The sequence below is a fragment of the Canis aureus genome, chromosome 10 (assembly GCF_053574225.1).
Source record: "Canis aureus isolate CA01 chromosome 10, VMU_Caureus_v.1.0, whole genome shotgun sequence".
Taxonomy (NCBI): Eukaryota; Metazoa; Chordata; class Mammalia; order Carnivora; family Canidae; genus Canis; species Canis aureus.
Window position 1 is genome coordinate 20,302,468 of NC_135620.1, and position 18,029 is coordinate 20,320,496.

Below are 18,029 nucleotides of genomic sequence, written 5' to 3' on the forward strand. Positions count from 1 at the left end.
ATTCCTGGGTGGTAAAACTGGCAAGAGGCTGGAAGATGATTTCCATCTCAGAGAAGCAGAGGAAGAAAATATAATAAAGATTTAGAAACAAAGTTTCTAAATACAGTACACGCTCCTAAGAGAAGGGCAGTCAAGAACCTACAGTCTGGAAGAAACCTGTTTAAGTTTAGTCAAATTGAGGGGAGTGTTAAGGCCATCTTGGTCACCCATGGTTGGACTTCCAGGTTTTACCTGATTATCTGGGAACTGATCTACAAGTTGGACCAATCCCTTCCTACAGTCAAATGATACACAATCTCACAATCTTTAAACTTTATGTATAACTAAAAGTTGCTCACTAGTAACCTACCAAATTAGATATAATGGGAATATCTTTGCAGTCTGCTTTAGAGTGCAAGAAATTTCACCATCTAAAGTTTACTAAGCAATAATATAAAGACACGTATTTAATCAATGACCATTCTACCCTGAGCGCACACAATCTCACCTGATCTCAGAAGCTAAGCAGGGTCAGGCCTGGTTAGTACTTGGACGGAGGAGACACATACTGAAAACTTATTCTATACCAGGTAATGTTTTTACCATGTTTTATATAATGTAGAAAATAGTCCAATAGCTCCTCTTTTTCCAGAAGTTGTCCCTTGTCCTAGGTCACCCTGGGAATGGAAGAGCAGATCTCAAAACCAGGCCGGCAATTGCAAAGTCAGGATGTTAGTCCCAAATAGACATGCATGAGCACAAACTGTGAAAGCATGGCAGAGAATCAGACAGGAGAGCTTCCTTTTTTTTTTTTTTTTTTTTAGCTCTCGTATAAGTGATTGAAATGCCCCTGAAAGCCAGTCCTGACTTCTCAGCACTACAACAATTCCTATATAAACCATGGTTCTGTTCTGTTTCTTGAATGCAAAACTATCCCGTCTCCATACGGGTGGAAAGACCTTTCTTGTAGCATTGCTTTTATTCTCATTTACTGTGGTCTCCCAGCAGCACTTCATTTATGTGTGCAGAAATTATTAATGTGACAGAATGCAGGGTGACTTAGAATCGGTTTAGACTCCTACAATCATTTCACATTCCAGTGGCACAAAGCAGAAACGATGATGGGTGTCCTCGACCTTTCTCCCTGCTTGGATAACTGCATCAATTACGGAAATAGTAAAGAGATGTATGACCACCATCAGTCATGGTACGATAACACTGGACTGCGAGTCACTACTTAAGTAAGATATAAAAGCTTTAAGATATGTGCCAAGTCTTCTACGAAGATATTTAGTCTTGTGTTGCATTTTACTTTTTAACTCGAAGAAATGTTTAGAAGCCTAGGAAATACTACAGCATGCTGAGAATTTTCTATGAGAGGATTAAAGTTCTTACAGTAAATGTTGTGATCCCTGTTTAGGTTATCAACTTGTTTTGGGGGCAGTATGTCAACTTATTAAAAATTAATTATAAGTATTTTACCAAGTATTAGGCCCAGGCTACCCTGTGGGAACAGGTCATCTAGAAAGAAATGCAGTCAAGTAAAGCAACAAATACAATATGGTATAATTAGTTTAGTGGGCGCCTATCAAAATTATACAGCTCTTTATGAATCTATATATTTAGTGCTTATCTCCTTCACTGGGCAGTTAACTCCATGAGGGCAGGGACCATGTTTCTTTTGTTACTCTATCCATAACAGCTTATACGCTTTAGAAACTCGATGAATATTTTTAAATGAATGAAAGAAATATTTATTTTGCAAGTAAGAGAGGCAGCCAAAAGGTCGGGAAGGCGGATCAGGAATGATTTGGCCAGGGAAAATTACTGAAAGAAATTGTCATATTTTCATAGAATCTATTATGTTGTCTTTTTCATGTTTTCAGTGTTTATATTATTTGGATCCCACTAGCTTTCTTGAGCATCTGCCGTACACATGGCAGTGCATTGTGCTGTCTAATCCAATTGATCCAGTAAGACTGTACTCTAAATGTACTGGCAGCTGAAGTCAATTTTATACATAGTGAATATGAAGTTTTTAACTCTTAAATCTTAATAATATAATGTCTTATTTTCACTTCAGGCTATTTTTGAACATATACCTTCTACTGACATAAGAAACTGGTATAAACCAATTAACACTGAACAATGCAGAACGGCCCTCCTTCTATTTGTTGGAAGGTCATCGAGTTTTAGCTTCTATCAAATAGCACTCCAAGTTGCCCTGAAGGTTACTATAGGATTATCAATGATTATCACTAAAAATTGTCATGTAGCCAAAAGTCCATTATTACAAAAGTGTATGTCATTCTTTAAATAAAATATCATAAGTTTGCCCTGTCAAAAATTCCAAAATAACAGAAGTAAAACCAGTGAATCACCGGAATTAGAAATTAGTAAAAGTTTCTTGTGCATACACCAACTGGGAGCACTCAAACCAAAATATAGAAAGAAGCTCAGGGGTATATTTTTATAAAGGAGCTTATGTAGTGGGAAGGCAGTGACTGTTTATTCTTCAATGATTAATTATTAGAATATTTTTTAAGTGACAGGGCATCGTTCAGTGGTTACCTCATATCAATTTTGGGAAATAGTTCAAGTTTTGCATATGGCATATAAGGGCATGAGCAAGAAATGACCCAGATCTAGTTAGTCTTGCCCAAGAAGCTCAATTAAGTTTTGTTTGTATGCCTAACTGGTTTTGTCAGCTCAGAGAATTTTCAGGGCTGGTCACTGTTTGTTTTTTATTTTAACAACCCCAGTCCTTATCTGCCCCATTTTTCTGCCTTTTCCATTAGTGGATTGCATGATGTCTATAGAGAATTAGAACAATTGTGATAAATCTTTCATGAAGTTAAATGACTGGTTGCTTGAATTTGGGAAAATGGAAATAAAAAATTAGCAGCAACAAGAAAGACCATCTTTGAGTTTAACTTTAGCACCTTTAGTTAAGTAGGACTCTTCTTGGAGTTTGAAAGCTTTCATAGCTGGAATAAAACCCATGAATTAAAAAATAGATCTTTCCCTCTTTTCTTATTTGGAAAGTGAGGTATAACTTTATGCATTATCAATGCCATGATGAAGTCAATATATTTCCTCCAGTGGTTGCAACACATTCATTGATTGTATTGAGGTCTTTCAAAATTGTATGGGAAATACTTTCCTTACATATTCTTGTACAAAGGTCTTCAAAGACTAATTCAGAAGTGATAACCTCCCTCCTTCCTAATGTCTGTTATTAGTTATGATGTGACAATTAAATCACCAGTGAAAGGAGTAGTTAACTTATGTTGATGTTACATGAATGAATGTGTGTGCATGTTTGCAGAGTGGCAACCTCAAAAATCCCTTGATGAAATTCCCCTTTTCCTCTTGTCTTTAACAAACTGTGAGTAGGAGAAAGGTTTAGGAAAGCATGGATGCAAAACATTTATTTGACAGTTTACCAAAACTTTTAAAATATCTACAGAGGAAGTGAATTGTTTAAGTTTCAACAGTTCCACTATTATCTTAACTACATATGGTCCCTGACTAATCGTGGATGCATCAGGCTAAATCAGGCAAATAGATGAGCAGCCAAGTTCAGTTATCATTAGTTTAGTTTTGTGTTTTTGATGGTGGTATTATTTTATTTATAACAGAGTAATTTTGATATTTGGATTTCTTTAAACAAACAAGTAGTTGGCGCACTTGGCCGGCTCAGTTGGTAGAGCAAGCGACTCTTGATCTTGAGGTCATGAATTCAAGCCCCATGTTCTGCATGGCATTTACTTAAGAAAAACTGAATAAAAATTTAAAAAAATAAGAAACTAAGAAGTGATTACCTGCCATGATACCATTATAAACTAATGTCTCATTACCTTAGTGATTTCTTTCTGATTTTAAATCTCTTTGATATTTGCCTTGGAAAGCATGTGTTCAGAATTTCCCTGCTGCGGTATCTATATCCCATGGTAATTTTCTGTGTTGTCTGAAGTATTTTTAAACTGTAGAGAATATATACTGCTGAGAAAACTTCACCACATATAAAAGTTAGTATCTAGAAGCTATTTTCTGTGTTGTCTGACGGGTTTTTTTGTGTTTTTTTTTTTTTTTTAAACTAAAATAGCTAACAAAATGAAATGTAACAGGAAGAGAATTACCAGTTTTAATGATACAGACTGCCCATGGGATTTCAATCAGGATTCAACTAGCTAATTAAACAGAGGCAAACCATACAAAGCATTAGTAAGAGCTGAAATGAAAATGTATCAGATTATTTATGGCAGGATTCTTTAGGTTGCCAGTTAAGCTACACAACTAAACTACCTGAAACAGAAGAGGACCTACTGTCCTTGGAAACTGGAAAATCTGCGAGAGATCTGGCCTTCAGAACTGCTCAGTGCTGTGTTCATTGTTATCAACAGCATTCAGTTGTTTCTTATATCACTTATCTGCCCTTGTGTGGGTGTCAAGTTCTGCTTTTCTTTCTATAGAATTATAATTGTGCAAAATGTGTACCAATGGCCAAAGGGAATCATTTTTGCTATCAAGAGAGATCCTCCCCATGAATGAAGCTAATCTGGAGTAAACCATTTATAACAAAGTATATTAATTGGCCACACTGTGACTTGTATTCCTGTTTAGGAAAGGTGAGGATCATGTGAAATAAAAGGAAAAGCAAAAATTTTTTTTTACCGGTTTGATCATGTTTAAGTATACCATTCAATAGTGACTTTAGGTACTTCATATAAGTGGACTCATACATAATTTGTCTTTGTGACTAGCTTATTTCACTTAGTACAATGTCCTCAAGGTTCATATATGTTGTAACATGTGACAGGATTGATTTCAAAAGGAAAAGACATCTTAAGGGTTTTTAAGTTACTTTAAAAGGCTATCCAAGAACACATACCCTCAAGCAACTGAAATTCATGAAATAAACATAAAGAAAGTCTATGAGACTGACGATAGCTGGAAAATGCACTGCTCAGTTAACATTTTTTAAATTCAAGTTCATTTAGAACATTGGGCTTACCAAGAAAAAAAGACATCACATCTGCATCCTTTAAACATCCTTGCTGCTTTTAGTGTCACTTGGGGTGATTTCTTAAGAAAACAAAGAAATAAAATATTTAAAATTTTTTGCATGTCATGTTTTAGAAGATTATTTTATTTATTTTAGCGGGGGAGGGGCAAAGAGAGTCTCAACAGTAGATTCTGTGATAAGCTCAGAGCCTGTCTAGAGCTCTATCCCACAACCCCAAGATCAGGACCTGAGCTCAAACCAAGAGTCTAACATTCAACCAACTGTACCACCCAGGCACCCCTGCATGTGATTTTTTAATTAAATCCTTTATTTTGAGACAGTTATTGACTTGTGTACTTCTGTAAAAATTCATATATATATATTACAAAGAAATTCCATATATCCCATAACAAGTTTCCCCCAGTGGCAAAATCTTGCAAAAGTGTAGTTAAAACATCACAACCAGGATATTGACTTTTATGTATTCTACTGATCAATTCAGATTACCCCAGTTTTCCTTGAATTTATTTTTGTGTGTGGTTATGTGTGGGTAGGTACACACATGTGTATTTGGTTTCATGCAATTTTATCAATGTTGGACACTGAATTTTTAGTTTGTGGATTAGATGTAGCTACTTCCAAGGTACTACTGTTTTCATTAATCTTAGTAGTATTAAGAATATTATTTTATGCTCCTAACTTTATGTGACAGACATATATAGATGATATAAGGAAGAGCATATCTTATCATACTTAAACTAGATCTTTGCATTCAACAACTTACTCAAGCTGTATCCTTTACGTTTTTGTCATTCACTCTATGCTTATAGAATGATATATGAATATTTTCCCCAAACTTATTTCTTCTCTTTAATATTTAGAATTAGGCACAATTTTTTTTAAGATTTTATTTTTAAGTAAGCATGTAAGATTTTGTTTTAAGTAACTCATTATGGGGCTCAAACTCACAATCCTGAGACAAGAGTCACCTGCTCTACCAACCGAGCCAGGTAGGCACTCCAGGTACAGTTTTTATTATGGTATTATCACTAGAGAAGTGGAAAATACTTTAAGAACTTTATTTATTATTTTCCCTTAATATTTGAAGATAATAATTGAGGGAAAATAATAGTGTTAATTTGAAAATTCACTGTTTTGCCTATACCTTCATATTTACTGGTTTTATAGAATAAAAAGGGAGATCATTAGGCATTTGTTTTAAGGGTAATAAGTCCCCATTTAGTTATGTAGTATTGTGTAAATCATAGAAAATATTTACAAATTACCCAACCCTTAGGTATACGTTTGCCATTATATTTTACACCACTTTAATGATTTATTGTTTCTTTTTCGCTTTCATAAATTATTCTATTTTGCAAAGTCTGTACTTCATGGAACAGGAATGTCTTTTTTCTACAAATCCTTCTTAATCTCATTTATAGGAAGAGATTCAAAGAGAATTTTCTAAGTTAGAACATCCTTTCTCTTAACAATAAATGAAGTGGCATAAGAGGAAAAAGAAAATACACTAAATTAAAATAGCTTCTTTGCACAAATAAAGTAAGGAAATTTTCTCCTTAACAGAGAAAAAAATTAATGTAACTATTTTCTTAATAGAGAACGTGAAAGATGTTCACAAACAGATGTCTAATAATGCCATGGACTCTAATTTCTCCTTCATTTCAACAGAGACTCCATAAAGACAATTCAGCCATTTAGTTCTTAGATGATAATCTGACGTCAAATTATGGCTACACTGAGCATATTTGAATTATTTTTAAAGGAAAACTTATGGTCATTCTCAATTGCTCACTTATTCATCTACACTAATAATAGTAAAAACAAAAAATACAGTAATAATACTTATTATCTCTTATTAATAGCAGTTACTATATACCAATTACTCTTCTAAGTAATTTCTCTAATCCTTTGTAACTATTTCTATCCCATGTTTTTAATAATTATTTATTTATTTGAGAGAAAGAGAGTGTGAGCTGGAGAGGGGCAAAGGAAGAGGGAGAAAGAATCTCAAGCAGACTCCCCACTGAGCGCAAAGCCCCACATGGCATTTGGTCCTAGGACCCTGAGATCATGACCTGAGCTGAAATATAGAGTTGGCCACTTAACTAAACACCAGGCACTCCTCTGTTCTATTTTTTTAAGCTTTCCTACTTTCTTTTTTTTTTTTTTGAGATTTTATTTTTTTTTAAGTAATCTCCTCACCTAACATGGCGTTCGAACTGAAAACCCTGAGGTCAAGAGTTGCATATTCCCCTGACTCAACCAAACAGGTGACCCTAAGCTTTCCTACTTTCCATCTTTTCCATCCCTTACTGAGCTTTTCATGATGTCTCTTCTTTTCCTTTCCTTCTGATTTTGTTTTCATGTCTGTGATAGTTTGTTATTCTTTATTTCTTAGCTCTGTGAACTGACATTTCATTTCTCCATCACATCTCTGAGATATTTTATTTCTACTCTGTTATTTTCAAAGATAGAAGAAAGTGCTTATACTTTTAAAACACTTCCTTAAATGTTGCCCTCAGTTCCATGGCTTTTGTTTTTTGGTAGGGTCGAAGGGGGAGGGCAGAGGCTAGCTTTTTATGTGGCCTTTTTTTTTTATAGAAACTTTGTGTTAATCTGTACTGTGTTCCTTTTCTTAGAAAACATACTTATCTCTGGAAAAATTACTCTTCCCTGGACAAGCCCTTCACCATAGATTTATTTTGGCAGAGAGGTTTGTTACGGTTTTAGGCTTGCTAATTTCCTTTATTATTTTTTTTTTCTGTAAAGATTTTACTTATTTGAGAAGGAGAAAGAGAGAGAGCACAGGAGCAGGGGGAGGGGTAAACTCCCCACTGATCAGGGAGCCAGATGTGGGGCTCAGTCCCAGGACCTGGAGATCATGACCTGAGCCCAAGGCAGACGCTTTACCAATCGAGCCATTATTTGGCCCTCCCAGATCTCAGCTCTTGCACCCATAGTTGTCTGCACAGAATACATTTTACATCCTACATTATCAGGCTGTGTATTATTCCTGGTTATTTCTGTGGTTTTCTGTCCTTTGGGTCCTTTGCCCTGACATTGCTCTGTTTGGCCTTCTGTCCTCACTTGTTTCCAGATTACCCTGCTCAACCTCATCAGCTTTCGGAAAACATACGCATATTTTGATGACTATGTATGTATGTATTATTCCTGTATTTTCATTTTAAAAGATGGAGTTTGCTGTATATTATTTTTAGCATTCCCTGTGTCTTTTAAAAATAGTATTATGGAGGGGATCCCTGGGTGGCACAGCGGTTTGGTGCCTGCCTTTGGCCCAGGGCGTGATCCTGGAGACCCGGGATCGAATCCCACATCGGGCTCCCGTTGCATGGAGCCTGCTTCTCCCTCTGCCTGTGTCTCTGCCTCTCTCTCTCTGTGTGACTATCATAAATAAATAAAAATTTAAAAAAAAATAGTATTATGGAGGTATAATTTACATTCTACAAAAGTCTCCCCCGTAAATGTACATTTTAGTGGTATTTGGTGGTATTTAGTAAATTTTTACAGTTGTACAATTAACAGATCTAGTTTTCAGAGCTTTGCATTGCCCCAAAAGCTATTTTGTGCCTGTTTGCAGTCAACTCCTTACTGTTTCTTTGAAGATTTAATTTCTAAAATGGAAGTACCACCCAAATGGGGTGGAAATAGTTGAAGCACTGGAGTTTTTCGGGACACACTGATGTTAATTGCTGATGTGATTTTGTTGGTGTGAAATGATTTTTCCCTTCCAGTGTAATTCTCTGGAAGTAGCATGAAATCAATGGAAAGTTCTATAAAGAAGAAGTCCACCTATATTAGAGGTTCTGAATTATTTCAAACAAATATAATCTTAAAAGTAAATTTTACACTGTTTCTTAAGACAATTTTGCCTCATTCAAAATTTAATGTGATAAGTGACAAAAACTGGCTACTTATTCCAGTTGTACTTGTGATCTCTTATATCTCACTTGACCCTTGTTAAATCACTTAACCCTCATGAATCCCAGTTTCCTGAAATTTCCACAATTAATTTATCTTTCTTAAAGAAAAATGTTGAGCTTTCTTGTTAGAATATGCCTTAAGGGGCACCTGGGTAGCTTAGTGGTTGAGCGTCTTCTTTTGGCTCACGTCCTGATCCTAGGGACCTAGGATTGAGTCTTGCATCAAGCTCCCCGGAGGGAGCCTGCTTCTCCCTCTGCCTGTGTTTCTGCCTCTCTCTCTCTTTCTTATGAATAATTTTTTTAAAAAAAAGATGCTTTAATGGCATGTTTGATACATTGAGTGCATGTAGCCAAATTATAACTGTTTCCAAGCATTTCTAGAGATGAGCAAAGATGAAGCAGGCCAAGGAAAGGGTGCCACTCTCCTTGGAAAACTCCTAGTGAAAAAGAACAGCCTCAGGAGGAGATTGGCAAATCCTTGAACTGTTACTTATGCACAGCTATCATTTACTGAGTATTATATATATATATATATATATATATATATATATATAATATATATAAATATACATTTTATGGAACAACATTTTTTTAAAAAGATTTATTTATTTATTCATGAGAGACAGAGAGAGAGAGAGGCAGAGACATAGGCAGAGGGAGAAGCAGGCTCCCTACAAGGTGCCCAAAGCGGGACTCAATCCCAGGACCCTGGGATCACGACCTGAGCCAAAGGCAGGCACTCAACCGCTGAGCCACCCAGGTGTCCCTGGAGCAACATTTTAATATACATTGTGTTGGTTGACATTTTCCCTTTTATAGATAAAGAGGCAGAGATTTAGACAGATTAGCCAAGAAATGGCTTAGAAATGGTGGGACCAGTACTCAAACCCAGATCAGGCTTACTCCATAGCCAGGCTCTTAAGCATTCTTACATTTATGCTGTATCCTTAGACCTCCCTACATTTAAAAATAGAAAATTTGGATATGTTCTATGCTTTTCCATGGAGAACGTGATATAAATGCAAGACATTTTCATTAGTGAACCTCCTGGGTTGTGTATGAATACACTATTTTCAAGGATTGCCCCATCACTATCTTTATCTATTTGTAATATTAAAGTTATCAAATTGTACAGTATTAATCACTTTAATAGCACTAAAAGAGCAAAATAAGTCAACTTTACAGTTTTATCTGAGCATTGTTTCCTGTTTAATTTAGCATCGTCCCTTTTTCTTAGTACTGTAAAGTATGCCTAAAGAAAGAATAGTTTCATATAGCCAATACCTTTCACAGATAGTATAATTAGTAGTTCAAATGTGATCAGAAATATATTTTTTAACTTCTTGCATGCAAAGAAATAAAAATCTGGAAAACTATATAAAGTAAAATATTGAAAGCAATTTCAGGTAAAAAAAATACCACTGCAAATTATGGATTAAATTTCATTTATCATCGAACAGATGTTAAAATAAAAATTAGTATGTGTTTTGAAAAAAAAATATTGGATGCAGTTGAACTATTGTGTCTTGAATCAAGTCCAAAATCCTTCTCTAAATATCTGTTGTTATATTCTTCTGATAGTGATTTGAAAATGTGAGTATCTCAGTTGAAATACCAGAGATAAAGAATCTGCTATAGTATTGGTCTTATTCCATTAGAGTGACCTTCTTTAGGAAAACTTATGTGATTTATCTCCCTTCTTCTATGTCTCTCTCCCCCCCCACCCCTCCACCCACATATCCTCACATATTTATGTACATACATATCAGGAAAATCTCCCTAATTCTCCATGTATGTTTATCATAGTTTCAAAATAAAATCTCTTGTTAATTGGAGTATAACAGACAAACATATCTTAAGTAACAATTCAGGGAATGTTCACAAATCGAATACCTACCTGTCACCATGACCTACATCAACAAAAAGAATATTGACAGCACTTCAGAGCTCCCCACCCCGTTTCTTGAATTTTTTTTAAGATTTTATTTATTTATTCGTGACAGACACACAGAGAGAGAGAGAGGCAGAGACACAGGCAGAAGGAGAAGCAGGCTCCATGCAGGGAGCCTGATGTGGGACTCGATCCTGAGTCTCCAGGATCACACCCCGGGCTGAAGGCAGCACTAAACTGCTGGGCCACTGAGGCTGCCCCCTTTCTTGAATTTTTATTACTATTCTAAAAGCTAATAGTATAAGTTAGCTTTACCTGTTTCTGAATTCCATGTAAACATAATCAAACAAAATGTCTTCTTTTTATACAGATTGTTTCATGGTGAGATTTGTCCACATTGTACTATTTCAGTTATTTTAACTCACATACGTGAGTCATTTACCATTATGTGAATACACATTTATTTATGCTACTCTTGATACACATTTGGGTTGTTTTCAGTTGGGTGTTTTTTGAATGATGCTGCTATGAAAATTCATATATATATATATATTTAGGTGTATGTATGGATATATTTATATTGGGTATATATCTAAGAGTAGAAATACTAAGTGTAGAAATATTCACTATGGGAATGTATATGGTCATTTTAGTTGATAAATTTTCCATAGTGGTTGAACCAAGTTACATTCTCATCACCCATTTATGAGTGTTGGATATCCTGGCACAGTATTATCCATCTGTTTAGTTTTAGCATTCTTACAGATCAGTAATGTTACCACATTATAACTTTAAATTGCATTACCCTGATGATGAATGACCTACAGAATGTTCTTGTATGTTTATTGGGCATTTGCATATTCTCATTTGTGAAGCGCTAATTCAGGCGCCCCACCCCCCCATTTTCAGCTGGGTTTGTCCTTCTTCCTCACTAATATGTGCAGGTTCATTACATATTCTAGGTTTTAGACCTTTTTGGTAAACTCTGTTAAAGATATCTTCTCCCACTCTATAGTTTACCTTTTATAATCTCTTAATGATGATTTCAATGAAAAGTTATTAATTTTAATGTGGTCCAATTTATCAGTCTGTTTTTATATGTCATATTTAAGAATTCTATAGCTAACCAAAAGTCATGCAGGTATTTTCTTATGTTAACTTTTAGAAACTTATTTTATTTTTTTACTTTTTATATTTATATCAACAGTCTATCTGGGTTAGATTGTTTTTGTGGGCAAGGGGAGGTACAGGGCCAGTTTTTACTTTTTTCCGCATGAATATCCAACTGACCTTGCATTGCTGATGGAAAAGACCCACCCTTTCTCTACTCTCCAGTATCTTATTTGTCATAAATCAAGTGATGTTGTAAGTAATGTATAGGTTTATTTATGGATTATTTTGGTCCTTTGTTCTATTTGTTTAACCTGGTACCAGTATCATACTATCTAAATTTCTAAAGTTTTTAAATCATGATGTATCTTTTTAAAAATTTTATTTATTTATTTAGTTAGTTAGTTAGTTAGTTATGAGAGAGAGCATGAGCAGGGGGAAGGAAGAGGGAGAAAAGGGAGAAGCATTCTCCCTGCTGAGCAAGGAGTCCAATTTGGGGTTCGATCCCAGAACCCTGGGATCATGACCTGAGCAAAGGCAGATGCTTAACTGACTAAGCCACCCAGGCACCTGTGGTATGTCTTTTTTTATATTGTCTTAAATATCTTTGACTTTCCATTTTTATATAAATTTTAGAATCAACCTGTTAATATCAAAAGCCACATATTCTTCTTAAAAGAGTGAGATTGGTATTGAATTGCATTGACCTGTACATCCAATTGAAAAGAATTGGCATTTCACAGTATATTTTAAGCAAACATTTGCAAATATAATCCAGCCATATATAAAGAGGATTAACTGTCAGGATCATGATGGGTTTAGTCAGGGAATACAATGGTTATTTAGTATTGGAAATTCAATTAGTGATTCACTGTAACAGAAAAAAAAAAAGACATCACATAATCTTCTCAATGGATGCAGAAAAAAACCTTTGATCAACTTGAAGTGTCATTCATGATAAAAACTCTTAACAAATTAGAAATCAAAATGAACTTACTTAGTGCCTTAAAGAGAGATATTGACAACTTCCTTTCTGTGTCTGGGATTGGAACAGAATTGTGCTATACCACCTTTAACTCAAGATCCTGGCCCAAAGTAAGGAAACTAACTCAGAATTGTTACTTCTCAGCTGACTTCTGAACAGTGGGAATCCCAAAAGACGAGAAGGGGAAGCTGCCAATCTAGAAGCTGGCACATTGTCATATCTAGTGTGATGTCTTAGCTCAAGTAGTGACAGAATCATGCAGACTCAAGAGAAAGGGGCATAGATCCCATCGCTCAAAGCGGGGGGTGTCAGAGAATCTAGCACCACTGTTCTTCCATAAATTCTTATATGTTAGGGATGCCCAGGTTGAGCGCCTGCCTTTGGCTCAGGGTTTGGTTCCAGGATCCAGGATCATTGGGCTCTCTCTGCCTGTGTCTCTGCCTCTCTCTCTCTCTCTCTCTCATGAATAAATAAACTTTTAAAAATCTTTAAAAAAAATCTTACATATTAGAAGCTAGTCATTTTTACAATAAAACTTGAGCTCTAACTTGGTTGGGATAAACTGGAGCTCTAGCTTGATTGAATAGAAAATAGTCATTAATTTACTTCCTTGGGTGTTCCTAGGCTGCAGTCTGCTGCTTTTCAGCATGGGTGTTGTTGTGGAAAATTTGTGACAACTTTCATTCTTTTCCTGCTTATAGCCGAAGTAGGCTTTGTTTATTTATTTTGTTCTTTTTTCTCTTGGCCTCATGGCACACAGATATACATCTGCCTTTATTATAAGAAAAATATGTCCCTCAGATATATTTTACATATGTAATCTTTAATATATGTCCATGTATATTGCATATATATTCAAGCTTTTGAATGCATATAAATATATATAGTGATATATGTGTATGTATATATATACACACAACGATTTGTATCTCCAAACTTTTTTTTTTAAGATTTATTTACTTATTTTAGAGAGAGAGAAAGCATGCATGAGCAAGGGGAGGGAAAAGGAGAGGTAGAGAGAGAATCTCAAGCACACTTCATTGAGTGTAGAGGCCAATATGAGGGTCGATCCCACTACCCTGAGATCATGACCTGAGCCAAAATCAAGACTCAGATGCTTAACTGACTGAACCACCCAGGCATCCCTATATCTCCAAACTTTTAACCTCTCTTTTATGTTTCCATTATTTCACTAAATTTTCTCAAGTCTCTTCCTCCTATGTTTCCCACAAGTCTTTCTCTTGGTTCTTGTAATGTGACTGTCTTTCATTTTATTTATCTTCTTTAAGCCCATGTTTTATTTCTCTTATTTTATGCATATTGTATTTTCTTTTAATTTGTTTGACTTGTCTATAACTTTTACTTGCTTTGGATATGTGTTCTTAAATTTGCAATACTCTTTTCTTCCTGATTCATTGATATTCTTACAGATATCTCATGTTGCTGCTGTGCTGCTGGTAGTTCTCCTTCACTTCTTCCTCCTCCTCCTTTTCCATCTCCATTGGCATGTCTCTTGAATGGATGTGATGGAGGTTTCTTTATTGACAGACAGTGAAGGAAGAGTCAGCTGGCCTTTTCTTTGAAGTGTGATCTCATAACTCTCCATTTTTCCTCATTCTGTTTCTACCTGAGATAATGAACTTGGTCTAGACTAGTAGAGAAAGTTTCTGGCTCATAAGGATGTCAAGCATGTCTAATTTTGGACATGATCCTTTAGATAAGTAGTGTTGATCAATATAATTTCTGTTCTACCTTACCTTAACAGGTACTTACTCTGTAAAGATTGCATATCAGAATGCTCAATAAAACTTACATCTTCACTGGGTCTGTCATTCCAAGCTATACAGCAGGATAAACCCTCTATTTTGGGAAACCCATGCTCTATCCACCCTGCCTCTCCCTTGCAATGATCCCTTATGGGATTTGGAGTATATTCAATTCTTATTTTTTTATGTTTTGGGTTGATTTCAAAAGGAATAGAGGGATAAAGATTCTTCAAAATATATGCTGGAGGTTACTGTGAAGTATTTGTGTATTACAGGAGATTGGTTTGCAGTGTTTAAGCATATGAATTTAACATTTTAAGACTATTTTCATTTATTTTAAATGCCAATTTTACAAGTCATTTTTGTTAGGAAATATCATATAATGAAATTCTATTAAATATTTTCATTTAAATGCTTTCATTTATTGCTTTATTTCTTTTTAAATTTATTCTAACATCTTGATTTCTCTTACTTTTCAGATGCAGCAACTGTTCCATGAAAATTATGAACACAATCGGAAGGGTTACATCCAAGACCTTCACAATAGCAAAATCCATGCAGCCATAACACTCCACCCCAACAAACGGCCAGCCTACCAATACAGGCTTCATAATTACATGCTCAGCCGCAAAATTTCTGAACTTCGCTACCGCACTATCCAGCTCCACCGGGAGAGTGCTTTGATGAGTAAGCTCAGTAATAGTGAAGTGAGCAAAGAGGACCAGCAGCTGGGAGTGATGCCTTCTTTCAACCACTTCCAGCCTCGGGATAGAGATGAAGTGATAGAATGGGAGTTCCTAATGGGAAAACTCCTTTATTCAGCATCTGAGAACCAGCCTCCTCGGCAGAACATCAACAGCATCCTCAGAACAGCACTGGATGACACTGTCCTACAGGTGATGGAGATGATCAATGAAAATGCCAAGAGTAGAGGACGGCTCATTGACTTCAAGGAAATTCAGTATGGCTACCGCAGGGTTGATCCCATGCATGGAGTGGAGTACATTTTGGATTTACTCCTCTTATATAAAAGACACAAGGGGAGGAAACTAACCGTGCCAGTGAGACGTCATGCCTATCTTCAACAGTTGTTCAGCAAGCCTTTCTTCAGAGAAACTGAAGAGCTAGATGTCAACAGTCTTGTGGAGAGTATTAACAGTGACACTCAGTCATTCTCCTTTATATCTAATTCCTTAAAGATACTGTCTTCTTTTCAGGGTGCCAAAGAAATGGAAGGGCACCATGAAAAGAAGATACACATTCTTGTTCCTCTTGTTGGAAGGTACGACATTTTCTTGAGATTCATGGACAACTTTGAAAAAACTTGTCTTATTCCAAAGCAGAATGTAAAGCTGGTCATCACCCTTTTCAGTAGGGATTCTGGCCAAGATTCCAACAAGCATATTGAGCTGATCAAAGAATATCAAAACAGGTACCCTAATGCAGAAATGACCTTGATCCCCATGAAGGGAGAGTTTTCCAGAGGTCTTGGTCTTGAAATGGCTTCTTCCCAGTTTGACAATGATACTTTGCTGCTATTTTGTGATGTTGACTTGATCTTCAGAGGAGACTTTCTCCAACGATGTAGAGACAATACTATTCAGGGACAACAGGTGTACTATCCCATCATCTTTAGCCAGTATGACCCAAAGGTAACCAATGGGGGAAATCCTCCCACTGATGATGACTTTGTCTTCTCAAAGAAGACAGGATTTTGGAGAGACTATGGGTATGGAATTACCTGTATTTATAAAAGTGATCTTCTGGGGGCAGGTGGATTTGATACCTCAATACAAGGCTGGGGACTGGAAGATGTAGATCTCTATAATAAAGTCATTCTATCTGGCTTAAGGCCTTTCAGAAGCCAAGAAGTGGGAGTGGTGCATATTTTCCACCCAGTTCATTGTGACCCTAACTTGGATCCTAAGCAGTATAAAATGTGCTTAGGATCCAAGGCAAGTACTTTTGCCTCAACCATGCAACTGGCTGAACTCTGGTTGGAAAAACATTTGGGTGTCAGGTATAATCGAACTCTCTCCTGACAATCCAGGCAACACATATTGCCTTTTTAAAGGGGAGTTTACCTCATTGTTGGTTGTTGTTATTTTTATTTTATTATTGTTATTTTTATTATTATAATTATTATTGTTATAATTTTATTTTGTTATCCTGGTCTTAAACTACTCTTGGTTGTCTTCCAAAGAGTGTTGACCTCAAGCAAGAAGAGTCTGCAGTTCACTGATATTTCAGATTTCTACTGAAGTCAATTATGTATACTTTTATCTATCTTTGTTTGAGATTGAGTTAAATCATGGCAATCAAATGACTTTTGAAGCTCATTCGTCATAAGAGACAGCTTAGAAGAATGTTCTCTTGGGGCTTAAAGATGCAATATCGACTTTTATTTTGTTTGTTAAATTCAATGTGATGCAAATATTTACTGGTGAAAGGTACCACAAAAGTGCTTTATGCTTCCTATGGGGAAGGGACTCTGTAACATAAACTTGAGTTTTGTAATTTATACAAGGACTTAAATATATAGACAATAATTTTCTTCATCTTTAGAATTTTTAACGTAAATGAACACTTATGATTGTATGTTTATTTTTTAAAAAAATGTTTTAAAAATTGAGGAGTTCTGTTCCACAGGCAACCGGTACTGGCTACCCTGGTCTTCTGACAATTATGTACTCCTCACAACTGTCTGCTATAAATGCGAACGAACTTTATTTTCTCAAGGAAATATGATTTAATTAAATATTCATGTACATTTTAGAAGCTTTATGAAACAATGTCCTTCATTTGCTGGCAAGAAGAGAAAATATGACAGAACCTGGTGATTTATAATAAAACACAGGTATAACAGTAATCTTTTTCAAAAACCCTGAAGAGGTTGTGTTGTTTCCTTTCAATCATACCCGATGTATTTCTTGGCAGTCATACTCATCAAAATGTGCTTGCTCCACAGACTTGAAAGAGTCCATAAGGGATTATGGGCATACTGTTTGTATTATTATGATTTAAATCCTGGCTGTCACAACTGATGAAAACGAGTAGTTTCTTTAGTTAAAACTTTACATTCCAGGAGAAACATTCTTCCTCAGTCTCTTCAGCTTTGTGATCAAACTCAACCAAGAACAGGTCAGAAACTGCCTTTAATTTGGGTTAATTTGTGTTTTCACAAAATGTGGCAGATTGTACATACTGCTCAGAACTTTGATTTTCTTTTTTCACATAACAGGACTAAAATTTGCATCAAAGTTGACTTGAAGGTTGTTTTTGGAAATTGCTACCATTATTTGGAACTGAATGTCAGGAGGCCATAGAA

The 18,029-nt window shown here is 35.7% G+C and overlaps 1 protein-coding gene across 1 annotated transcript in view; it reads left to right on the forward strand.

The window, feature by feature from the left end:
• Positions 1 to 17,590, forward strand: part of CHSY3 (chondroitin sulfate synthase 3) — a 265,898-nt gene extending 248,308 nt beyond the window's left edge. Inside the window, exon 3 of the mRNA XM_077911539.1 lies at positions 15,181 to 17,590. Coding sequence (XP_077767665.1) covers positions 15,181 to 16,743 — 1,563 coding nt within the window. The 3' untranslated portion in view covers positions 16,744 to 17,590. The remainder of the gene's footprint in view (positions 1 to 15,180) is intronic.
• The last annotated feature ends 439 nt before the right edge of the window (positions 17,591 to 18,029 follow it).